The sequence below is a fragment of the Mytilus galloprovincialis genome, chromosome 4, assembly GCF_965363235.1.
Source record: "Mytilus galloprovincialis chromosome 4, xbMytGall1.hap1.1, whole genome shotgun sequence".
Taxonomy (NCBI): Eukaryota; Metazoa; Mollusca; class Bivalvia; order Mytilida; family Mytilidae; genus Mytilus; species Mytilus galloprovincialis.
The window spans coordinates 67,675,461-67,703,101 of NC_134841.1; the positions used below are offsets into that span (position 1 = coordinate 67,675,461).

A 27,641-nucleotide genomic window follows, 5' to 3' on the forward strand; every position below is an offset into this window, starting at 1 on the left:
GATAAACATTTTCAAAGTTTCAAATGTAAAAAAAACCTTTTTCTTGAAGCAGAATTTTTAAAAATCAAATGTCTAGCCACAATGTCCAAACGTTATTTTTGTCCATTCCTTAGGTGAAACATGTTGTATAAATACTAAATGTGCATTTATAATACAAAACTAACATATTTATAAGATACAAACTATAAGTTCATACAAATGGCTAAATGAGTCGGGTGTTTTCACAAACATTATGACCTTACATTTTTTTTCGGAAAGCATTCCCTATGTCTAGCCATTATGTCCAATGGTGTCATTTTGACGTTTCTGCACAGTGGCGTCTTTTATACAAATACACACTAGTTACGAACTGTTTAGGCAGTTAAAATGATGCCGGGAAATGTTCATTCCAAAATGGTCTTCTGAGTCAAAATAACACTCAGATTAGAAAAACATACACACATAAGGAATAAACCCTTTATAGACACACGGGAAAAGGGGGGATGGGCCGAGGGATAATTTCTTATGGACAAAAGTTTTCACCTTTATAGATTAGAAACCGATTAGAATCCGAGTTACAATGGTCTTATAAATTTTAAACAACTATATAAATACGTATTTGTAAAATGAAACCATCAGTGCTAAAAAGATAGAGAAATAGTCGGAAAACTCAGACACAGACACATACTGATATTGGACAAAAGTGAGTTCAACAAAAAAAAAATCATTTCAACTAAAATCATTATAAAAAAAAATATTGCTAAATTATTATATGACCGATTTTAATGAAATAAATACCATAAATTTTTATGTCAATTTGTCAAAAAAATGTTCAGGCTAAATTTATCTTCTCATGTGTCCCTCGGCTCCGGAAGCAAGATTTTTTTTAAAGGTTGGTATGTTTTCTTTCCAAAATAAAATTGGAAAAATTTGCATTTGTTTTCATCTAATCACAGATCAGAAAATAAAAACGATCCTTACGTAATTAATTGCCTTATACATGATAAATTTTGAAACATTTCTTCAGCTTATGGTATTAATTTGATATAAGTCGACCGAGTAGGTACTCCGCTCTTGATAACAAAATGTGAAAGTTAGTTTATGGCGTCAAATTTGTTAATTATACATGTTACGTCTTGCGACGCAATACCGTGCGTAACGTCACTACGTTAAAAACATGTATTATTTTATCTTTCACTTTTATAACTGATGGGATGATTTTGTAACCTTTGTTATGGTTGCATTAGATCTAGAAATGTGTGGTTTTTTTTAGACACATCCATTTCAAATTGTATTGTATGGTCCTGAACATGCCTGAAATATTTGCCACCGGACATTTTGCAACCTCAAATCAATCAATTCAAATTGTACTTGAAAGTCACTGTTCACCCAATGAAATTTTGAAAGCTGAATCTCAGACTCCGACCTGTTAGTTGGAAATCAAACTAAATCAGTTAGAATTAATAGGAAATTTACGAAACCAGACAGGGGAAATAAAAAACCGTTACTCTATATTAAGTAATGTCATCCTTTTTCTGCCAAATTCTATGCATATCGGTCTACTTTGAAGCAATTTATCTAAAAAAAAATAAGGATGGTGACATTTCTTTTTCCATATATAAGAGATCGTAATGAATTAGTGTAAAGGTTCGGAATATTTTTTCCGTTACTATGCGCAATTTTCTGCGACTGTCATACAAGTGAGAGGATTGGCTAACCATAAAACCAGGTCCAATCCACCATTTTCTGCATAAGAAAATGCCTAGCTGAACCAATTCGGAATATAACCGTTTTGTTATTCATTTGTTTGATTTTGCAGTTAGATTCCGGACCACCTGAGATCACCCGGCCCTAGTTTTTTGGTGGGGTTCGTGTTGTTTATTCTTTGGTTTTCTATGTTGTGTCGTGTGTGCTGTTGTTTGTTTGTCTTTTTAGTTTTTAGCCATGGCGTTGTCAGTTGTTTTGGATTTATGAGTTTGACTGTCCCTTTGGTATCTTTCGTCCCTCTTTTAAGGACTTTCCGTTTTTAGATTTCGTCGGAGTCGGGTTTTTTTTTTGTTTTTTTTGTTGCTTTACTTTTTATTACCACTTTCTTGAATCTTTTGATTCACTCATTTATTAAATAATTGTATTCCTGCTAAATTTTAATAATTTAAATACACATTTTTCACGGTCTCCTTTTAAACCCTTTTCTCCTTTCTCCTGTCCCTTCTCTCCTTCCTCCCGGCGCCCCTCTCTCTCTTCTCAATCCCCCTCTCTCTATCTTCTCCCGCCCCTCTCTCCCTTCCGTATCGCCCCCTCTCTCCCATGCTCCCAATACCCTGTCCAGGCCCTCAAGACTTAGGGTCGGCAAAATATTTTGTGAGGAATATTTTTTAAATGGACCATTACGAAATTTAACTTTTTACTTAAAACTTAATTTATCTATTTCAAAACAATATGTTTTTAACCTGTGACAGTTCATTTGAGAGAAAAAATAAAGTTCTTTTCAGTCCGTTATACTTTAAAAGTTTTATGCGGGTATAAAACATACCTTTTGGTTATCACTTGACGCTCAGCTGATAATGAATCATGTGATCATCACAGTTTAAAGATGGCGGTAACCGTAACATTTGTTTCAAAAGTTTTTTCAGTTGTTCTGCTTATTATTGTTCTATTGGAGACAATAGTTGCATTAAGAACGGTAAGACTATGATTTTGTTTTAAGACGAAATAATTATAATATATTTCAATTATTATTGTCAAATAATGAGATATATGAGAGAAATTTAAAACCAAGACTAAAAAAATATTCGGTATTAGAAATTATTTAAATATACGGTGCAGTCCGGTGTATCCGCGCACCTACATGTAAGACTTATGACTTCACTTCATTCAACTGATAAAGCTAATAATACACCTTATCGCTAATCCCGGCTGACACTGCCGCTTCAACTTTTGACATCAACAACAATTACTTTTCCATTGTGGCGTCAGATATTTTGCTTTATGATGTCAAAATTTTACGGGAACCTGTGTGATATCCAGTAATGGCGGACACATAGCGATAAGGTGTATTGGATAATATTGTGTGAACACATTCATAAGATACTTTTATTTCATAAAAATATCTGTTTGTATGGTTTCACCCTAAGCATGTTAAGATTTTGTGTAATGTGTGTCCAAAATTAGGGAAACTCCTGTAACAGTCCTGTTCTGAGAGTTCCTCAAATGTCCTGTGATTTCGCACATGCCTTCCAAAAATAGCTTATTTTGAATATAGGAAAGATTTCTGCTACGAAATATAGCTGAATTTGAACCAAGCACACTGCCAAGGATGCAGAGCAAAAATTATTTCAATTTGATATAAATTTGACTTGAAAATAAAACAAATTTTATCTGATAATGCATTTTTTTTTAATGGAAATTGGCCAAATATTATTTAACTCTTGAACGCGGACATCTGGGACACAAAAGTCACAGGTACTTGAGGACAGTACAATTGGTTTTAGTCCTCCACCTTTTTTTTTAAATGAGGGGTCTAAATTTTTAAAGTTGATTCATTTGTACATGTACATGTTTATGTAGTATGAAAAAAGTCTATTGGAAAATCATGTTTATTCTGCACTCATTTTTACGGTTATATAATGCTGAACAGTCTAGTTCAGTAGTTCTGTATATCATGTATATGATACAATTGTTTATGCTATAAAAATATGTGATTCAATTATAGATACAAACTGAATTAAATCCTGGGTGTGATGACACAAAGGAAGATTGTGCAGGAGGAGTGGCTTACATCAAAGCTATTGGAGATCAAAATACATTCCATTATATACTCACAGCCATTGGACCTCCCACAGTCCTGGTCATCAAAACGGAGAAAACAACAAAAGATGCAGGAATAAGCATCAATTGGGACAACTTTAAATCGGGCAATATCACAGAAATGGAATATTCAATCAAACTAGATTCAAGTTATAAAATACTGTATTCTTATGGAGTTGTCTTTACAAGGGTAAATCTAAATCTGTAATAACATATGTTTGTTATTAGTAAAATTATTTCATTTATAGTGGGGCATAGGGAACACTTGAGACTTTGCGCAGAAACTGAATGCATAACCTTGCTAACTATTTATTTAATTAAATTAATATTTTTGATTAATCAATGAGACAAGGCTATTAAGGGATAAACTAAGCTGTGATAACAAGGCTAGGTTATTTAAGGAATATAACTTATTATATATGACACTTGCAGAGCTCCAGATAAGCTGCGTATTTGCATGATCACGCAATACAAATAATGAAAAACCCAATGCAATTGCCCATTGCAGGGTTCAATAACCCAATTAATTCAAAGGAAAACCCAATAATATGCCAAAACCATGAGTTCTCAACCCTTTTATTGGCTACCATTTGCGTTATTTACCCTTATCTGTTTACAGTCGTCGCGTAAACTATTTTTATAATATTTATAATTGGAAATTTCCTTTCGTTCTAAAAATAGATCCCTGCATCAAGTAGCTGAAATAGGTCCCTGTTAGAGTTTTCCGTTGCTCAAAGGGTACACATGTTTTTGAAAACATTTCGATCTTCTCGACGTTTATCCAATTAGCGTGTGTCATGTAGTCATATTTTTTTCGCATTGCTCGGGATTTATCATAACATACATTGAATTAAAACAAAAGTGAATGTCCGGTAAAAATATTGAATAGAAGCATGTTTTCTGCTTCTTTTGAAAAGCTGAGGAAAAGTTATGATGATAACAAGACTCAGCCAGTGTTTTTAGGAAGTGTCCATCGAACACACGGGCGTGTGTGCGTACCTTAACGAGAACATTGCTAATCTAAACAGGCAGGGTTTCCTCAAAAACGAAATCAGATGGAAAAAGTGAAAGGCCAAATCAATTATGACATGATAAAGCATCAGAAACCAAAAGTTCTAATAAAAGACAACTAAACCCAGATTTATGAAAATTGGAATAAAACAAAACCATTCAAGTATAATTAGAGTTTATATACTATTTTTTTTTCATTTTACTGTTAATTAATGAATACACACACATGCAGAATTTATTATATAAAGGTATAAGACGAGTGCCTGTGAATACACCTATCTGTTTTTTACAGTTTATATGAGAAAATACAAAATTGGCAGAAGGTTTGAAACGGAACACAAATTAAACCTACAATTGCTCCTCAGTGAATAAACCAAATAAAACAGCTATCAAATAACCCTAACCCTAAACCAAATAAAACAGCTAAACAAAGAAAGAAACATATTTAAGATGGAAAAAATCTGGGGTTGCTATTGCCTAAATATTCAATATTGTGTTGATGAGAAACCCAATACATTAAGGAGCTTGGTGGTGAAAAACCCAATTTGATATTAACATGAGGGGTGAATTGGAATTGATCATGCAATTAAAAAACTTTTTTACCCAATTATATTTGAAAATGGTGGGTTAAAAACCCAATTTGTGAATTCTTATCTGGAGCTCTGCACTTGGGAATTACAGAGAATCTTGCGCAGAACCTCATTACATGCTCGGGTAATTATTTCTTACAATAAATTAAAATACATTGTAATTAAGAATGATTTATGTCTGAGCAAATGCTTTGAAGTGAGATAGAGAAGCTGTGATAACACTCTTTAGTTATTACAGGCATAATTTTTCTGTAATAACGTATAGGTGTACCATGCAAAATTTGCAAACTATGAACTGTTATATCTTTCAATAGTTAAGTATACATATAGACAGAAGTAATATCAATAGAACTTTTATGCATTTTAACTAGAGTAATGATATATATTGTCCTTTTGAAACATGTAACATACCGATGTTATCACAGTTCTTTGATTTTTTAGTCCACAATAACAAATGTATGTTATTTTTCTGTAATAACCCTATAGAGTTATATCCCTGACTGCTTCAATTAGATTAAGTCAGTTTCTTGAAGACAACACAATATATTATCATTGAGTAAGTTAGTTTCTTGAAGTCACTTTCATGATATATTATCATATAAGGCACACAATTAGCACCAGAATTTTTAAATAGCACCATGGAAATTAACATACCAAGTAGCACTGGTTTTCCCAAAAAATATAGCACCATAGCCCCTATACAGTCTATCATAAAATCATTCAAGAAAGCGCCATGGTAGAAAATATAGCACCAGGGTACCACTGTGCTTTAAGACCCTGGGGAGAACACTGGCACAAAATGTGCACCAGAATTAAGTTAGCTTGTTTTGTAACCTACATGTACATTTTTTTATTTACTTTTCAGTTATTTCAATACAATGACACAACAGATGTAGCAGAGCTTGGAAAATTAAATTTGAACAAAACAGCCTTTAGAGTATTTGACTTCTCTAGATCAATGTTTGAATGGTTTGATCTGAAAGCCATCTCATCAGATTCTGCAATTAAGTTGAGGGTTAAAAATAGTTCAGCTGTGATGGGACAGACAATAAATAATGGCTCTTTAGAATTTAAAGTAAGTTTAAAATTTACAGGCACATACATTGGCTCATTTTTGTTCAGGCCAAACAAAAAAGTATGCGAATTTACTGTATCCCCACTTACCCTTATTTTTATCCCCTACCCTAAAGTTTTTTTTACCGTTTTTGATTAAGCACTGTTTAAGTCACAATGTTGCTCCCATAAATGCAATGTAAAAAAGTTTATTGAAATTTTTAAAAATCCCTATTTTTTTCATCACATGACAATTAACACACATACTTTTTTGTTTTACCTAAGTATATGACTGGATCATTTGAGTCACACCAGTAATGTTTCATTCTGACAATTGAGTTTTATTGACAAACAGGAAATTTGTAGAAAGATAATTCTGGAAAAATATTGTACTAAAAACGGTAGATGTACATGTACTTACGATTAGGTCATATTTTTTTTTTAATTGTTTAACAGATTATTATAGATACATCTTCAGTTATTTGAAGTAGCCACTTATAACTTACAAAGTGTAATGACTCATGACTGCAAGAACAGTCAAAATCTGTAATTGGTTAGGTGTTCAAGGGTAAATTTATGTTTGTGTCAGATTATGATAAATGTAGACACAGAATTTACAATGATATATTTCTTTGTGAAAGCAACCAAATAACAACCAAACCAAATAGAAATACTGTTTTAAAAGATGAGTATTCACACCATATAGATTAAAGAGAATTTGTCCTGTAAAACATTAATTTTTGAACTGCTTGGTGCAGGATTTATTATCATATCACAATGTATATTACTAATGTAATCCTCCTGTATTTGCATGTAATAAATGCTTTTTCTGTGTGTGTTCGACCAATTAAAACTTAAAATGATTATGTTTAAATCAAGTTATTCCTAAATGTATTCTATAACTGAACAACCCCAAAAAACATGTAAATTCATTGGAGCAATACTATTTTTTTTTCTTCAGAAATACACTTTTCATAATTCAAAAAATGAATCAGTGTTTGTATTGAACAGATTGAAAATATGTTATTGATATTGAATAAATATAACATCATATAGAGTTTATACATGTATTTCAATCAACAAAGAAGATGTTGTGATCAGGTAAATTAATTAATGAGTGATAGATTTCTCCTAGAAGAAATTTAAAGGTCCAAGTAAATAAACTACATGAAGTACAATAGCTAGTATATTTATTCAATGGGACAAAAGAACTTACAAAAGTTAAAATATCTAGACCAAGAGCAGATAACTCTGTGAAAAACTTTCATTTGGTTAACAATAAAAAATATATTCTACTTGTAATTTCAGTTTATGTTTTTTGACCACATGGATAGAGCTACAGATTTACCCCATCTACAGTATACTGAAGATACCAGTCAGTTTGACTTTAAACTGATGAATATTAATACAGGGAACATGTCACTATCCAGATTTGCTTTAGAAACTGTATTATTTAGTACTGATCCTGCAGATAGAGATATGAAATTTGATGAGACCAAATCAATAGATGATGAGTACACACCTGGGGTGTTCACGGTATATATTATTTAATGAATGGCTATTATTTATTTTGAATTTATTGACCCATAAAACTAATTTTTGACTCTTCACATTGAATAATCCGCAAAGCGGATTATGTAAAATGTGAAGAGTCGAAAATTAATTTTATGGGTCAATAAATTCAAAATAAATTATTGCCAATCATTATAAATAAATTTCTATCAAAAATATGGCTCAAAGAACTTTTTATATTATTTATATTAACAATAACAACGTACATACACACATGTTGGCGTATGAATACACAACGTCAGAGTGGGCTTGTCGCCATAAAAATTGACAACATTGAAAATTAAACTAATACTTTTAACCAATCAAAAGACAGTAAATACACCAAATTTATTTATATTGTAATATTTATCTACAATAAATAGAGTGGGCTTGTCGCCATAAAAATTGACAACATTGAAAATTAAACTAATACTTTTAACCAATCAAAAGACAGTAAATACACCAAATTTATTTATATTGTAATATTTATCTACAATAATATTTATTGTCACACTGGGTATTTCTGGATGGAGTAAGAACTTTTTTTTTTATTGTAATACAAAGACCAACACACTATCTTATAATTCTAAACTTAAGTAAGTACATGTAGATCTAGAAACAATTACACACACATATATACAGAATAAATTTTTTGTCCTATTTTTTTACTCCTTTTTTGTAGAGAAAATGATAACATATTTACTGGAAATTTATTTTTCCCATTTTGCATAGGAATGTGTGATTTCAAACATTAGTCAACAAATACATCTATAAATAATTTTATCATCTGGACCTTTCAAAGTATTCCTGATGAGGGCTTGTTTAGTTATTTATTTTCATATATTTTGAACACTGATGAAACAATTTTAATTCTGCTTCCTGTTCTGTAGAATTTTGTGCTGTAATTTTTTTATTTCTGTAATAAGTGTATTGTAAATATAATCTCCCACATATAATAATCCATTTATGTTTCTTGTTCCATTTGTTTATTTCTCATATTACCCAATTTATTTCTGACAGATATCAAACTGGCTAACCAAACCAGAGAAAGAAGAACAAGGTGGTTTTCTTCAACATAAGCCAGTGTGTTATACTAAAGCAAAACGTGAAAGAGCCGTTGGGACTTATGTCAGAGGTTATGGTCTGACCAAAGTGACAGATGTTCAGTATTTATTAAACCAAAGTGCAGTTTTGGCGTACTTTGGAAGTGAAAATATGGCTAAATTGAGAATTAGCTCTACAAACTTTTCATTTGGTCTAAGTGAAGATGGAACATTTACAAAGACTAATTACACTGTTTGGTTAGTACATATTAATTTAGGGACAAAATCATACCAAATTATAAGCTTGGTACATGCAAAGATATAAGAAGATGTGGTATGAGTGCCAATGAGACAACTCTCCATCCATGTATGCTTTACTGAGATGGTTTTCACCTTTAAATTTTTCAGTAAATCTTTTAAATCTAATTTTTCTGTATACTTTATGCAAAACATTATGTTGCTAGTTAGTGCTCAAGGTCAAAAGTTTGTCGACCACAAAGTATGAACAAGTTTGAGTACATAAAAACCAAAGGGAGGCTTAAACAGAATGACCAACAAATCCATAGGCCTGAGTTTTGGCTTACATATGAATTGAGGATGAAATAAATGGACTGCCATGTGTAAAATACAACAAAAGGAAAGGTTTAGGTCAATTTAGCATCTGGTGCAAGAAAATTGGTACCGTTAATTTTATTACAGATTACAATAAACAATCTCCAATTTTAAACATTTTTACCGAGTAAGCTGTGAAATTTTCCACAAAAGGTTTTTAGCAGAGAGAGAAAAAAAAAAGAAAAAAACAAACCAGCCCAAACAGTAAAATTTTGATGAGAAAATAAATTGCAATCATCTTTGTTAAAATAGAATGAATTGTCTCCCTTTTGATGTGTTTGAATTTCTTCATTTGTTGATATATACTGACAAACAAGTTCAGGTTAAATGCATTAATCTGCATACATTTTTAGATGACAGTTTTGTTTAAGAAAAAGTTTATACCACCACTTTTTATGAAAATGTTGGCAAAACACACAAGATTAAAAATGAAAATTTTAGATTGCTGTTATTTTAAAAATCAAAATGAATCCACACTAATTTTCCAGTTTGAATGTTATGTATTTTTTTGTTTCAGGACTGGTTCCCTAGGTTACGGCAAACCTCCAATGGATGCTGTATCATCTCTAGTGGTTGTTGTGATATCTGTTGGACTTGGTATACCTGTTGTACTTATTATATTTGGAGGAATTTTTGTCTGTCTAAAGAAAAAATCAGATCCTCTATTAGTTGATGTTTCTAAAAATGCTATGTCTGTAAACTGAATACAATTCAGTGAAGTGATAAAAAAAAATACTCATTTATTAGTTTTACTGACTGTTCTTTTTAAGTCTTAGATTAATTTATGTCTCAGCTACTTCAAAAGTTGTAAAACAAAGACTAAGGAAAGCAGTTTCTGCCACCAACAATTATTAATGTTGACAGAGGTAAAAATCTTACAACTAAAGGTCATCATAAGTCATGAACTATTCAGTATAATTTTAATCAACTTAAGGGGGTTAACCTTGGTTCAGGGAGATAACTCTTTTAATCAGATATGAGTTTGTAAAAGTCAAGTTCATCAAAGTATTTTAAGCATTTACCTGAAACAGATTGGAACTAATCTATGTAACCTAGAAGCCTAGAATATATTTTTGAAAATGGTTGACACAAACGTACTGATGATTTTAAGAGTTATTTCCCTTCTCCTAGGTCAACATCCTTAATTGGAAAGATTCTTTGTGAAACTAATCACAGAATGATAAAGAAAAGAAGATGTAATTATTTTTCCTTCTCTTGCTTTCAAATGTTTAGATTTGATGGTTATTTATCAAGTTACATAACTCCAGAAGAGCACTAAAGATTAAAAATTCATAAAATTTATTTTCATCTTTAGAAGTTTACTTTTTTAAATTCTAATACATCAATTGGTTTCGAATATGAAATATACACATAAAAAATGTAAAAATGTAAGAGAATACACATGCCCCTTTTGAATTTTTATTCATATTTTATCTTTTATCCTCCACTTGAAATATAAAGGTTAATTTCAAAATAAGTTTTTGTTTATACTCAACAGCTTTCACGATATGATGATATCTGAATTATTAAACACATTTTCAGATTATAAAAAAAAATTCAATGAAATGTTAGTCAAAAGAACATGAAGAATAAATCAAAGTTATTGGGTTATTGCACTGTACTTTGAAATACAAGTATTGAAGACCAGCATTTTGTACTATGAGAATTTCTAGAAATCTGATAGGAAATGTATGGGCTGAATTATTAGTATGTTTATTGTGTTTTTAAATATGTGAAAAAAATTTGCTGTTAAAAAGTTAAAAATGTAAGGGTTGCTGGGAAAAATTGCAAATTTTCAGTTGAGTTACAAATAATAAATGGACGGTTTAAAGCGAAACAAGGGGAAATCAGTAAATTATCATTGAAATTGCTTCTATCCATTTAAAAGTACACATTATCTGTTTAACTGTGATATCTTTGTTCTTGTTTGTATGTTATACTTTAATAAATAAAAGTTAAAATTATATTTATGTTGATATTTGTGTTTTGTCTGGTAAAATTATACAAAGAAAAAATAAATAAAATTGAACTCTCTTTACACTACTTTGAGGTTAACTCCAAAAAAAGAACTGATTTTAAAAATTGTCTTGTCCTCCATTGGTTATGTGATATAGATACAAGGGATAAGCGTTGATTCTTGAAAAAGAAACCATGAGTCTGGAGGTTTAAATTGAGTTATACATTGGTCTTGGTCAGGATTTGTAATTTGTATGCAAATTTGTAACAATAGATAACTTTTGTGTTCCTGTCAAGAGTAGGCATGAGATATTTTTCAACTGAATATATAAAACAACAATATATACCTGTTTAGTATATTGTTTTAAACTGTCCATCCCTAAACCTTTGAACCATTACAAGGTCAATATGTAAAAAAGTTACATGTTAGATTGATTGTTGGTGTTAATACCACTTTCAGCTCTCGTTAATATAACTCATAACCTTTGGGTGGAAAACTGTCAATCGTAGTCAATTAAGATTGTAGTCACATGTACCTGCCATTTGAGGGTTTCAAACTCACAATTTTTAGTAATGAGGGCAATTGTTTTTAAATACTTTTCAAATTTTGTAATTTGTATTGAACACCAAGAACAATCGAAACAGACAACAATCAATTTCAAATACCTGACGCAAGAACAGATATACTGTTCTCAGCCTCACGGAAGAGCAGTTTCATACAAGTACAGCTGAATACCCAACACCATAAGGGATTGGAATACTTTAGATCCACTTATTTAAGCAAAATCTGCTTTATAAACAAACTCTCAAAAAAAACCAATTTCCGAACTCTTACTGATCTTATTAGAACCAAAAGATGCTACTTAATTATATACAAGACACTTGACACACAGTCAATGCATAACTATCATTAGATATAAAACCTTAATTAATTAAGATGAAAAGTTTTAGTATACATATGGTTATAAACCAATACAGTAACTTGTTATTTGGCATTTTAAATTTTTTTTGGATTCGAGCGTCACTGATGAGTCTTTTGTAGACGAAACACGCGTCCGGCTTATTTACAAAATTTAGTCCTGGTATCTATGATGAGTTTATTTGTCCGCAAGTTTACAGGTACAACATTGTTTTGGCCGGTAAGAACAACAAAACGATCAAGGGCTATTTTCTCAACAAATTCTTATGAGTAAAAATACTTGTGTGAGTCATGCATATTTTAGTGTAATTATGATCAATTTTACTAGTAAGATTTGCTGTGAAAACTCTTACGTTTACAAACTGGACAAGCACACACTCCAAGCAGTACCAAAACACACAGGCACTTGTCTCAGATTTCCCCCCCTATATACCTTAATATATCTTAAGGTATTAAGGTATATACATTTGTAGGATTTTTTTTCTGAGACAAGTGCCTGTGCCAAAACACCTAGATTAAGATTTCAAAAGATATAAAATGGAACACCCCCATAAATAATATCAGCAACAAATCTAGTTCAACATTAGGCTTTCTCCGTAGACATTTGCACAACTGTTCTTCATCTTGCAGTGAAAACGCTTACATCTCAGTTGTGATATCAACACTCGATTATGTAGAGGCAATTTGGACCCTTACAATGAAAGGCGACATCCTAAAAATGAACGATACAACGTAGGGGTGCTTGTTTCATTAGCAGTATTTATCGCCTAAAAGAAAAAGGGACTATTCGACGATTACTTGTAAATCTAGAAATCTAGATACCCCAGGAACGAAGAGAATAGTTAAGACTTACGTTCCTCTATTTAATATATATTGTGGGGTTGGGGGACATGTCCCAGCGATTGATCAACCACACTATCTCACCGAAATCAAAACAAAAGCAGCATTAGATCAACAGTTAAATAAGAACAATTTATACTAGGATATAGTGAACACTCTGTTTTCAGAATAACATACAAACAATTATATGTGTCACGAAACATGTTACAATATAAATTATACATAGATTTTAAATGCTAATTTCAGTACTGAAATCATGTTACCATAACCTTGTTTTACGGTTGAAAAGAATTCAATGTCTGACGGTGCATTTTTTTTTATCAGACTTTAAAACCGAGTACAGGGACTCGTAATCTTTTCAATTTCATTTAATGTTACCTTTGCTTTAAAGCCAACACTATTTTAGTGTTGGTATATATTACAGTGGCGAACTCCTCATCTTTATAGATATGAATAATAAACACTAAGGTAAAGATGCGAAAAATCAGGAAAAAACAATATAAACACAAATATTCTACTACTTTTAAAAAGAGGCCCTCCGCAAACAATAGAATTATAACAAAAGCTCATGTTCTTTTTCCAATTGACACTAACATTTGAACTAAATGGAATATCAAATAAAGAAAACCACTTGATTGCATGCGTCCAAAGACTTATTGTTTTACTTACATCCATCCGCGGAACACTCAAACCTGAATATTTGAAAGCCACAGTGGTAGAAGGAATTTTTAGCTAACTTGGATCGAAGCGATTCGATGAAATTTTATAGGAGTTATCTACCTTTACAAAATAAATTTGTCGGTATGTTTTTGTAACTCATAAATTTTTAACTGTATAACCCTGGAACCTTTTAATTTGAGGTTCCATGGTCCAAGCTTAGAAAATGAGGTCAAGGTCATAGGTCAAGGTCAAGTTCTAAATTTGGACTTTTGCTTATTTTTGCATTTTATTAAACATTTTGAAAGGTATATATAAAAAAACAAGTGCCAAATGTTCATGTATTTGTTATTCTCGTGGGATTTTGTCTGATGCTTGGTCCGTTTCTGTGTGTGTTAGTTACATTGTAGTGTTGTGTCGTTGTTCTCCTCTTATATTTATGCGTTTCCCTCAGTTTTAGTTTGTTACCCCGATTTTGTTTTTTGTCCATGGATTTATGAGTTTGAACAGCGGTATGCTACTGTTGCCTTTATTTTTTTCTTTTATTGTAATAAAGAAATGTTACATTTGGTCTGAAACAATCCAATGGCATCTTATAGGAGTTCCTGTGAGAAAACCGGAAGTAGCTATTTTTGCACTTTTTTCATAAAAAAAGTACTCAGAATAGATACATTTTGTAATTTAAATACATTTACTTATCACTAAAGACTAGAAATGACTTTCTGTAAACCGGAAGTGGTCAATGGTATCCGGGTTTACAGGCAAAAGTATATAAAACTATGTATATACTTTTGGAATCAGTGTGAAAGAAGCTATCATATGAGACCGGAAGTACCATTTCCTTACCCGGAAGAAGCACATTATCTCCTTTAGTTCACTTTAAAGCATATCAAAACCATTTATTTATCGCATCAGTCTACGAAACCTGCTTCTTTTAAAAAATTCTTTGATGTTGATTTCTCTGAACAATTGGTTTTTGAATGATATTTGTGTCACCACCGACGTGCTGACTACTAGGCTGGTAATACCCTCGGTGACGACACGTCCATCATCATTGGCATTGACCCAGTGGTGTTTATAGATATCGAAGGTACCAGGCTTTTAATTTGATGTGCGTTTCGCCTACATAATACTCACCAGTGACGCTCAGAACAAAACAGTTAAATAGCCAAATAAGTATACAGTTGAAGAGCTTTCAGGCACCACAATTCCAAGCGTTATGCAAATAAAAAGCTAACATTATCCCCTAGATGAGTGATTTATTTGCGGAAACTAGTTTTGAATAAATTGATCAGTCAAATTCAGTTATAGAATAGACTTCGGAACAATGATATCCATATTCATTTGACCATTTCATATAGAACTAAGCCCTGTTTCATAAAAAATAGATTTAACATAGGCAATCCGTTTAAAATGTCCTTGGTTACTCTCGTAAAGTTTAAGCATAAGTCTATACAAAATATTAACGTCACTGTACCTTAAATGCATGCTGAGTACCCAAATTAGGCATATTTTACAAAAACAGCATAGAAAATCTTATATAATTTCCTAGAGACTAAATAATTTGTATTTTTAAGATTTGACACTATGGTCGTCCTTCAACATAGGTTAAGATATTCAAATAGACACTAAACGTCCACAGTATATATTAACAGAAGGAGTGTTCACTGGCCATACGACGTCCACAAAATTAATTAGAAAAAAATGCTACAATCATTCATTTCTTAAAAATGAATAGTAAGCATAGACAAATGTCAAATTGTTCTAAATATTGAATCAAATAAAACAAAAAATCTTAATATCCGACTTTATTGGATGTGAATTTAATCATGGATGCAATTTGGGTACTCCTTATTACATTTCTTTCATCGTTTGTAGGTCTGTTTAAACCCATTTTTTTAATTATGAATCAATATGGATTCAAATTCAGTTGGTAGATAAGAATAATACATCTAAAAAATAAACACAGATGGAAACTAGAGTCTAGATCATTAATAAACGAAGGTGAAAAAAACTGTCAAAATAAATACAATTTGGGTACCCTCACGTTAGATATTTTGTCATTACTAGATAAAAAGGGAAATGATTAGAACATTGTAAAACTAAACGTCATGTTTAGGAGTTTTAAAGTTTGATAAGATATCTAAACTATTTAATTTTATAACGATCATAGTATTTTGAAATTTAAATTATTTGGTGGAATTTAAAAAATAACAAAAAGAATGAAATACAAAAAATAATGATATCTTAAAACTTTAGAAAAAAATCCCACTTTTTTGTTTATATATACAGATAAAAATTATAACATAATGTTAACTGCTGTTACCCACTTTTTGACTTCTATAAATATTATGTCTGTTTGTTTTGTTCCTAGAATTGTAGTAAAAAAAAATTCATCATAGATACCAGGATTAAATTTTGTTTTTATGCCAAACGTGCGTTTCGTCTACAAAGGACTCATCAGTGAAGATCGAATAAAGAAAAGTTAAAAAGACCAAATAAAGTTGAAGAGCCTAGAGGACCAAAATTCCTCAAAGTTTTGTATATATATATATAACTCGTCTAAACGTCAACCCAACAATGTTAGATCTGTAAATTTGCTTTCGCAAATTTCTATGCCCCATTTATTGGCATTATGTTTTCTGGTCTGTGCGTCCGATCGTTCGTCCTTTCGTCCGTTCGTTGGTTCGTCCGTCTGACCCGCTTCAAATTAAAGTTTTTGATCGAGGTAGTTTTTGATGAATTTGAAGTCTAATCAACTTGAAACCTAGTAAACATGTTCCCTATGATATGATCTTTATAATTTTAATGCCAAATTAGAGATTTTATCCCATTTTCATGGTCAACTGAACATAGAAAATGATAGTGCGGATGGGCCATCCGTGTACTTGGGACACGTTTTTGTTTGTTCTTCCCTCGCCGGGATTCGAACTCATGCTACTGAGATATCGTGACACCAAATCGCCTGCACTGTATCCGGTGCGCTAGACCACTCGACCACCTTGGCTTCACATATATATTTATTGAAGTAAAAAGTAAAAAGGTATCTTCATTATTTATTTTCCAATCTAGTTTGTTGTTAGTATCTAAATATTTATAGTCTGAATATTATTTTAATATATCGTTTGAATCAGTTCATCTTTCTTATGTTCATGGGTGTTAATAAACAAATATCAATATGCAGCATTGACCTCACATTTTAAACGTCAGGTATAACAAGCTTCTTATGTAATTACCACAATGAATAAAGAAAAGAAGACACGAGGGTTTGGATAGGGTTAAATGATTAAAGAATAATGCCCTTAAAAAATGAAGATTAGAGAAAAAATAAGTCTAATCTTTTGATAATTAGAGAAAAAAAGGGGTGAAAATTAAATGTTTACAGAATAACAGACCCCCCATTCAGACCCTCAGACATTATACTTGTGCATAGATATATTTCATATTATTTTTTAATAAAGAGTTTTATTTCAATTATTTCCTATGCATTAGTTCATACAAACGTTGTGGAACATATGTTATCCTTTTTAATTTATATACGACAAATCTACTATACATATTGGAAATCGAAATCAATTTAAAGTTATAATAACTATCTTATTTAAGGTTGAATATGTTACTAGAAAACAAGATGAGAAGTATGTCAATATAGTGTTCATTTATCACGATTTTATATCAGTTTGGATTCTCACGTCATTGCATATAACAATTCTTTCTTAGGATTTGTCACCGAGTAAAAATCTGTTCTGTTTTGCTCCGTTACTACTTATAGTTTTAATTATATTTTACGTTTCATTTTTTTTGTAAATGTCTTAATTTCATTTTACTTTTCATTTTGTAATTGTCTTAATTTCATTTAGAGTTAAAATATATAAAGGTCGAAATAGCAACTTTTCCAACAAATGTTAGTACAACCCAAAATGGGATTTTTTAATTACTACAAACTTGGTACCTTCTCCGCGCTTTGTTTGATATTTTTTGGGATTACATCACAGCTTCAACACATTTGGTTTGTTACGGATACAAGAGCGGATACTAAAGCGATGATGTTTATCGATCAAATAACAAATAACGATAACTACCTTGATGAGATGGACATCCTCAATAAACAAAAAGTTGATATGGATGATCCACGTCTAATCAGACTAATAAGAAATTACTGGATCGAAAACCCGTCAGACCAACCATACAATCTGAAACAACCTCATGTAATGGACCCTTCCATTGGACAAGCTGCATTTGTTGATAACAGATTAAATTTTAAGGTAAGTGTATTGATGTTTATGTTTAAACAAAGCCCTTTGATAATGGACGATCATTGGTTTTTTCCGGGTAAGCGGATTGTCGGAAAAATGAATATCCTGGCCTAGAAAAAACTTAAACTTTGCAATATTATGTACGACAGTGAAAATAAATGTTAAAAAAACAAGCATGCGTAGCAACAAACGAAGATGAATTGTCAATCTGTAACAAAATCCCTTCTGCATTTCCCCCACATCAAATGTTCATCCCCTTATATGTGCCTTTCTTGACTAACACAAAATCAAGATTGTACGATAGAAACATTACATCTATAAAACTACACACTTTTACGGGCGGGTTTAACACGCGAATTTACATTAAAAAGCTTTCCAATGGAAAATGAGAATATTCCGTCCATAAAAAACACTTGCCACCTTTACTGCAACATAAAGAGAAATTTTAAATTAGCGATGTTCGTTCCGCTGTGTCAATATAACAAGCTAGTCAAAAGACTGTTATACATTGATTGTATATAAAAAACAAAACTTAAAAAGAAGAAAATGACCGGTTCGTGTCCTTGATGTTGAGATATAATCAATCTAAAAGTAGGCTGGAAATGATTCGTTCTTGATTTTTCATGCTTTTAACATTGGCACCCTTTTCCCCTAAAAAAAACTATGAAAAAACAACAAGCATTTTATAAGATTTTCCAAGTTTTTCTAGACTATTTGTAATAAAACTATAAAAAGAAAAGTAGGGGTTAGCGGAATTCATTTTATTGGCACGAGATGGATAAAACTAGAAGATTCCGAATATCTGACGGAAAGTCAAACAAGAGTAGCGAACACCATTAAAGAACTTTTTCTATGATGTTGCTCATAAACGTCACCAGAACATGTTCTCGGATAACAAACATGCCGTCTGTCTCTTATATGCTTTTAATGAAACACGTTCTCTGAATATTAACATTGCAAACTATCTGAAAATTTTATGGTGTTGATAATATAATGCAAAAACACAACTTCATCGCTAATTAAAAACACACAACCTGACTATTATATTGTGATTTTCAAACAATTCAACTTTGAGTAGTAACTTCCCATTTAACTTATATGGTGTTTATCAAAACAAAAATGTCAGAACATATTCATGTATAATTTTATATATTTTTACTCTTCTATTATCTTGATGATACAATACGCCAGAATATGTCCTTTGATCAGTATCATATCATTTGACACTTCTTCCATGATGATGATATAATACACAGTTATACGTCCTCTGATTAGTATCATATCATTTGACACTTCTTCCATGATGATGATGATATACTACACAGTTATACGTCCTCTGATTAGTATCATATCATTTGACACTTCTTCCATGATGATGATATAATACACAGTTATACGTCCTCTGATTAGTATCATATCGTTTTATACTTCTTCCATGATGATGATATAATACACAGTTATACGTCCTCTGATTAGTATCATATCGTTTGGCACTTCTTTGATGATGATGATACAAAACGCTAGAATGTGTTCTCTGATTAGTATCATATCGTTTGGCACTTCTTTAGTGATGATGATACAAAACGCTAGAATGTGTTCTCTGATTAGCTAAACACCACTTAAATCTTTTATGTTTATATAATGGACCGAAACATATTTTCTGATTAGTATCATACTTCTGACGGTTCTATGATGTTGATTTTACAATACGCCTTAGTCAGTTCTCTGAATTGTAACATACAACCACATAATCTATGGTGTTGTTGATACAATATTTCGGATCATGTTCTACTTTTATTAGTCTATTTCTATCTGACTGTTTTTATTTTTTTCATGATACTCTACCCCAGAATATACCATTTAATTCGTGACAAAAACTGAATATGTTCCCTGATCAGTATCATCTTATGTGACTCTTTTATGGTGTTGATGATTAAAAATGCCAAAAATATGTTCTCTGATAACTATGACCCTTCTTTGTTGTTGATGATCCAATGCACAAGAATATGTTCTTTGATCAGTATCATTTTATCTGACCCGTATTTAATTTGGATGAACCTATTAACCAGAATTCCATCTGACTCTACTTTAGTGTTGATAATGAAATACAGCATTTCCATGATATAATACGCAAGAATATGTTCTCTGAAAAGTATTTAAGAATTTCAACTTACTCTTCTTCGGTGTGGATGATACAACACTTTAGAATTCCAACTGACTCTTATTTCTGTTGGTGATACGATACTTTAGAATTCCATCTGCCTCTTCTTTCTTGTTGATGATACAATACTTCAGAATTCCAACTGACTTTTCTTTGGCGTTGATGATACAATACTTCAGAATTCCAACTGACTTTTCTTTGGCGTTGATGATACAATACTTCAGAATTCCAACTGACTTTTCTTTGTGTTGATGATACAATACTTTAGAATTCCATCTGACTTTTCTTTTGTGTTGATGATACAATACTTCAGAATTCCAACTGACTCTTCTTTTGTGTTGATGATACAATACTTCAGAATTCCATCTGACTTTCTTTGGCGTTGATGATACAATACTTTAGAATTGTTACTGACTCTTCTTTGGTGTTAATGATAAAATACTATAGAATTACTACTAACCTTTCGTTGGTGTTGATGATATAATACTTCAGAATTCAATGTGCTATTCTTTGGTGTTGAACTCTAAAATTGACCGTTTGTTTTGTATGAGTATCACTATTTCTGAATCTTCCCTGGTCCTGATACTACAATATCAGAGTATGTTTTCAAAGTAGTAATAGACCGTTTGAAACGTTACCTTTCTCTTCTATGATGTTCTATGATTAGTAACACACCACTTAACTACTATATGATCGTAAAGATACACTAACCAAGAACTTGTCCCTTTATATTTCAAATACCATATGATATTGCGATTGGGTTGATGCTATTGTTCATCTTGTGAAAAGCAACATACATTAAGACCCTTCTTTGCTGTTGAAAATACAATACATCAGATCATGGGCTCTGATTAGCAACACACATTCTGAATCTTTTGTATTGTTGAAGATACAATGCATCAGCACATGTTCCTCTGATAACCAACATACATTCTAAGCCCTCTTTGATGCTGAAGATGATAAAATGCAACAAAACATGTCCTCTGAATAGCAACATACATTATGTGTCTTCTATGATGTTCTGACATTTGCTTTGATTAGCAACGTCCTGAGTCTTCTATGCGTGTAGGGATACAAATCATCAGTACACGTGGCCCCTAAGCAACATACATTCTGAGTTTTCTATGATGTTGAAGATACACTGCATCATGTATGGTGTTCAATATACAATAAATTAGAACACGTCCTCTGATTAGTTGCGCTTTTATGATGTTCAATATACAAGACATGCAGTACATTCCTTCTTAATAGTAACATACTATATGACTTTTATGGTGTTGATTATACAATACGCGAGAACATGTTCTCCAATAATTAATATTGCATCTGACTAATGTATGCTGATGATATGACTTTGCAAATATAACAGTGATTCTATATAAATTTTTCTTTCATTTAACATTGACACATTTCCTTTTAAAAACTATAAAAAAAGTACAAGGATTTGATCAGATTTTGTTTTTGCTTTTTGGATTAAATGTAAAAAAAAAAAGAAAGAGTTATAAGTCCAATTTTTTAATTGCACTTGGATATTACAAGAAGATTCCGGAAATCGGACATTATTATTAAAAGCTATGTGAACAAATATCCGTAACTAAATACGCCGTAAAATACATGTGATATACTGAATACCCCTCTCTGTAATTTGCTGTAGAATACTTGTTCAACCCGTTTTTATTCTAACTTTAATGAATTATATCTCTTACTTTCAATAGTATACTGTCATATTATAGAAATTCATGTAACAAAATAGTGACAAGAGGTAATATTCTGGCCTGCATGGCAACGAAAAACGATTGACCTAACAATTGACCTGAAACAAGTATTAGGTGCTCTCTTTAATCTTTTAATAAAACGAGGTCTTGTTTTGGTACTTCTCTGTAAGCCTATTTTTTTTTAGCAGCATGCATATAAAAATAAGTGCATAAGATTTCAACAAATGGGCAAATAAGATTTAAAAAAAATCCTACCTCTTAGCCAAACAACTAAAATATAATCTTTGTGTGTGTGTGTGTGCGAGGAGGGGGGGGGGGGTTGTTCAATAAATAAAACAGTGAGTTAACTTATTATTTCAGAAAGGTGGATTTTTTGTGGAATGTGGTGCACTCGACGGAGAAACCAGATCAAATACCTTGATATTTGAACGCTCGAGGGGTTGGAACGGTCTTTTGATTGAAGCTGACCCATCTAACTATGCATTGGTAAAGAAAAAGAACAGAAAAGCATTTACAATAAACGCTTGTCTTAGTATTTACCCTTATCCAGTAAAGGTAAGTTTAACAACATATTTTAACTATAAATTCAGTATATAGTGTTAAGTTATTTATATAGAAAGAGAGGGTTTTAATAATTTCTTGAAAACGGTTAGGAATCTTGACAAGATGTCTTCCTTAGATATTTTAGCTAGAGAAACTGACTTTATATAACTAGACTTTAACATTTAGATGATTCCAAACACATGGCAATACTTTCTTCTTTTGGCATATCTTTTACTTAGTTCTGGATTAGAGCGTGTAATTTACTTTATCTTAAAGTCACAATTACACGTAATCGCGGTTCGTCATCTCAATATCAAAGTTAGGCCTTACATCTTTTCTTCATCTCAAACACACAGTAAGGTCTGATTGCTGATCTTATCTTAAGGGCATACGATACAGTTTTGAGTCCGTATTTAAATTTTGATGAAAATCTGCATGTAGGCTATTTTTCACCTGATTAAATCAAATATGTAATAAAAAATATACCTTCATGTGCTACTTTTTGTGTAAATTGAGGTTCAAATTTCAGATAGTTCCTTAAAATACGGATTTGTTGACATATTTTTTCTTTCGTTTGAAATATATAATGTTTTTGTTTTAAAAGATAAACACGATCTGTTTTTTGTTAAATTATTTGTAATTTATGTGTTATATAAATATTGCATAAATTTGTACATTTTATTTTTACAAATAACTCAAATTTATCAAATGATCATGAATGTAGGAAAAAAACCGTCATTTTTCTGCTGTATATAAACAAATTAAAAAAAAATGCATTATTTACGTTTTCTTAAAAATTGGTTTACATAATCTTCTTACGTAATCAAACCAAATGTCATATTAAAAAAGAGGGGTCCATGAACTCGTTTTGAAGTTAAATCAGTTTGAATGATACAAATCAGCCGAAAACTGCATCTTTTCCCGATAAGTTGAACGTTTGACGTCGCGAAAATAACAATTTACGTTAGCAACGTCATTACCTCCCCTGTAACTATCGTATGCCCTTAAGGGCATACGATACCGTTTTGAACCTGTATTTACAAGTTGATGAAAATTTGCATATAGGCTATTTTTTACCTCATTAAATCAAATATGTAATAAAAAATATACCTTCATGTGCTACTTTTTGAGTAAAATGAGTTCGAAATGTTGTATATTTGCTAAAAATTCAGATTTGTGTCCGTATTTTCTTTTTCGAAAGAAAGACATAACTTTTTTGTTTTAAAAGATAAACACAAAATGGTTTTTGTTAAAAAATCGGTAATTTCTGTATTTTATAAGTATCATTAAAAATTATGCAATTTTTATTCCGAAATAACTCTATATTTATCAAACGTTCATGAATAGAGGAAAAAACGTCATTTTTTGCTGAATGTTTATCAAAATTAAAAAAAAATGCGCTATTTACAGTTTTATAAAATTTTGGTCACATAATCTCCTTGCAAAATGAAACAAATTGCTGTTTTAAAAAATAGGGGTCCATGCACTCGTTTTCAAATTAAATCAGTTTGAATGATAAAAATCAGTCGAAAAATGCATCTTTTCCCGATATGTCAGAGTTTGACGTCGCGAAAATAACATTTTACGTTAGCAACGTCATTACCTTCCCTGTAACTGTATCGTATGCCCTTAAGTCAATGTTAGGCCGTTAAGCTGTTCATTTTATCTAGTCTTCATTTGAATGACTCGGTAAGGCTGTTTTCCAACATCATAGTTATGCATAATATCTGTTCCCTTTCTGAAAGTCACAGTTGGACCTTATAGATGTTTTTCATCTCAAAGTCACTTAAAGGCCTTACATCTGTTCTTCATTTCAGAGTTATAATTAGGCATTGAGATGATCTTTATCTCCAAATCACTTAAAATTAAAGATGATCTTGAAAACTAACTTTAAGTCATTTATAAGCGTTACGGCCTTTAAGATGTTTTTTTTTTATCTAAAAAAAAAGTAAAATGACAAAAATACTGAACTCCGAGGAAATATCAATTGGAAAGTCCCTAATCAAATGGCTAAATCAAATGACAAAACACATCAAACGAATGGACAGCAACTGTCATATTTCTGAATTGTGTCACTCCAAGGCATTAAAGATGTCCGTTATCTTAAAGTCACTTTTAGGCCTTAAAGATGTTCGTTGTGTCAAAATCACTTGGAGGTCTTACAGATCTTCTTTATCTCAAAGTTATTTAAGGCTTTAAAGATGTTCTTTATCTGTAAGTCACGTAAAGGCCTAAAGATAATTTTAATCTCGATTTCACTTTAAAGTGGTACCTAACACTACAGGGAGATAACTCTATAAAATCAGCTAAACGTTTTAATTACGTTGTGTTGTTAAGGGAATATTAAGCTTTTCATTGATCAAAATAAGTGTTTGTCAAACTGCTATATAACCAGTGTAATTTTTCTGATAAAACGGTTGGTTCAAATTTTTTGGAATTTTTATATTTTTGTAAAAGGGTCAAAGTAAATACTTTGTCAAAATTTTAAGAAAATTAAACGAGCCAAATTAATTTTAGTTAATGTGTTGGGTACCACCTTAAGGCATTACATACATTCTTTATCTCAAAGTCAATTTAAAGCCCTTTTAATGTGTTATTCATCCCAATATGACTACTAGTATAATATAGCTGTAAGTGTTCTTCATCTCAACCTGTTGCCACTTTTAAAATTCTTAGTTGTTGTATCATCAATCAGAAATTGATACTGAATAACCTTCTTTGCCTAAATAAATTACGGCACTGTAGATCAGGATTTATTTTGCGATATTTATTTTCATAAAAAGCTTTTTTAAAATCATGGAACTAAATGTACATTTTGATTACACTAATAAAGCAATGGCGTTTTAATTTGGCGATATTCGCACTACCGAACTTTCCCTTCAAACTTATGTAGTATCATCTAGACTTTTCAATAAATCCTATCCTAAAACCGATTGTTAAACTAGTTGACTTATTACGGGATCATATTTTTTTTATTTCGAATTTAATTGATACTAAGTGTCTTTTTATCAATTTTTAGCTGCAGTTCAAAAAAAGTTTCAATGTAGGAAAGATAGTACAGAACCGAAATTTGACAGGCAATAACATAGTGGATGTCCAGTGCTTTCCTTTGTATTCAATATTGAAAGCTTTAAGTGTTACACATGTTGACTTCTTCAGCCTCGATGTGGAGGGGAATGAATTACAAGTTTTAGAAACTATACCATTTGATAAATTATATATAGATATAATGACGGTTGAAATCGCACACGTTCCAGGAGGACAAACACCAGTGAAAACTTTTGTAGAAAATAAAGGGTACTCCTCACTTATTAAAATGTCTCATTTCGGAGGTCTCGCAAATGATATTATATTTAGAAAGAATTAAAATTTAACGTCATGTGTTAGAGTTTTCTTTTCGTGTGTGGCAACAATTTACTTTGTACTCAGCATACACTTATATCGTCAATTCCTTTCGGAAAAAATCGGTATAAAACAGCAGTCAACGTGACCCGAAAATGTGGTCCAACGATTTACAAAAAAGTGCAACAATTTACAAAAAAGAACAGAAAAGGACCGAAAAAGATAAAAAAAAAAAAAAGATCTACATCACTCGTCTTACTATCTCTCTGACATATTTTCTCATTCAACTCATTAATATATATTGACGATTTATTAACATATACAGATGCCGTATAAGATGTAAGTTTTTTAAATTATATTTGTACAGGCTTTTGTTCTGTTATAATTTTTTTTACAATAACCTTTTTGCACCAGCCCAGGTGATAAAATATTATTTCGTAAAATGTTTCAGTTTACTGTCTTCAAATTAAGCTTGTACGTAAATACACAATAACAGTCAAAAGTTTTCCATCACGTTTTTTTTAACGATATTTTATTTTTGTTTGTTTGATATACTACTTGATGTCAATATACCACAATAAATACCAATACGGGAAATCTTTTTTTTATATGATTTTATACCATTATTTGTACTAACAGAAAAAAACATAAACACAAAAGAACAGCGAGCAGTCTCACTCTTATCGTAATACCGTCTACAGTTAGATACTTTTACTGAACTGATAATTACTGTGTTTTGTTCCTGTCTCCTTTGTCAGTCTTCCAAACTTGAAATTTTTTAATATAGTAAACTTCAACCGTGATCAAAATAGACATAATAGGTGAAATAGTCAAGCTATGGGTACATCACTGTGTCACAATCTCAAAACAAACAAATATTTAACAAAAAAGCACAATAAACATCTTTCAAATTTAAAAACCACATGCATTGCTTCGCTTTTTTGACGTCATAAAATGTAAACGTCACATATGAAGAAATATAAAATAATTTTGCCGTTCAATGTTTTTTCAAATTATAATTTCACATGGGGAATGGTGGTATACAGGGTTAAAAAATCAAAAGTATGTAAGAACTAATTTCAGAAACAGACAGAGATTTAAAATCGTTCAGAAGTTCTTTAGATTTTTATTAATCCACATATGGTACACAATGTAATAAATACTCCTGTGTGAGTAAAATAATTTTGTCGTTCAAAGTATTTTTAACTTTATAATAGAACAATTATTATAACATAATGACATATAATAGAACATTAACAAATGGGCGGGATCTTTAAAAGAACAGAGTCGCGTCATATGAACCAAAAAAACACAAACAGTCGCACATACAAAACACACACCAGTAAAATGAAGGAGAATACAAACACATTGACGGGATGTATAAGTACCGAGCCACGTCAAATGGATATCACAGAAAACAGACAAAACAGTAAAAGTAATATTAATAATAGAACTAAAACAAATGAAAGAACAATACAACACGTTGTTAAGGTGATAAACAACGTCAGTACGCAGAATCTATACATCAAGACCATCATGTATTATTTGTGAAGTTAATACGGAATATATATCAACAAGGTCTATGTACCCCACACTTTTTTAAAAA

General features: G+C 31.1%; 2 protein-coding genes across 2 annotated transcripts; both read left to right on the forward strand.

The window, feature by feature from the left end:
* Positions 1–2,508: 2,508 nt before the first annotated feature.
* LOC143072788 (glycosylated lysosomal membrane protein-like) lies at positions 2,509–10,851 on the forward strand. The gene is made up of 6 exons (XM_076247884.1): positions 2,509–2,662; positions 3,692–3,976; positions 6,253–6,462; positions 7,749–7,976; positions 9,012–9,292; positions 10,164–10,851. The coding sequence occupies exons 1-6, from the start codon at positions 2,573–2,575 to the stop codon at positions 10,348–10,350; spliced, it is 1,281 nt and encodes a 426-aa protein (XP_076103999.1). The 5' UTR covers positions 2,509–2,572; the 3' UTR covers positions 10,351–10,851.
* A 7,026-nt stretch (positions 10,852–17,877) lies between these two features.
* On the forward strand, positions 17,878–26,072 carry LOC143070724 (uncharacterized). The gene is made up of 3 exons (XM_076244904.1): positions 17,878–18,283; positions 22,511–22,705; positions 25,713–26,072. The coding sequence occupies exons 1-3, from the start codon at positions 17,921–17,923 to the stop codon at positions 26,058–26,060; spliced, it is 906 nt and encodes a 301-aa protein (XP_076101019.1). The 5' UTR covers positions 17,878–17,920; the 3' UTR covers positions 26,061–26,072.
* The last annotated feature ends 1,569 nt before the right edge of the window (positions 26,073–27,641 follow it).

Bases quoted from the DNA above. Each gene is read 5' to 3' on its own strand.
- LOC143072788 (XM_076247884.1), top strand. From the start codon at position 2,573: ATGGCGGTAACCGTAACATTTGTTTCAAAAGTTTTTTCAGTTGTTCTG. The intron at 6,463-7,748 runs GTAAGTTTAAAA...TTGTAATTTCAG, and splicing joins ATGGCTCTTTAGAATTTAAA to TTTATGTTTTTTGACCACAT. The intron at 7,977-9,011 runs GTATATATTATT...TATTTCTGACAG, and splicing joins ACACACCTGGGGTGTTCACG to ATATCAAACTGGCTAACCAA.
- LOC143070724 (XM_076244904.1), top strand. From the start codon at position 17,921: ATGTTAGTACAACCCAAAATGGGATTTTTTAATTACTACAAACTTGGT. The intron at 18,284-22,510 runs GTAAGTGTATTG...TTATTATTTCAG, and splicing joins ATAACAGATTAAATTTTAAG to AAAGGTGGATTTTTTGTGGA. The intron at 22,706-25,712 runs GTAAGTTTAACA...ATCAATTTTTAG, and splicing joins TTTACCCTTATCCAGTAAAG to CTGCAGTTCAAAAAAAGTTT.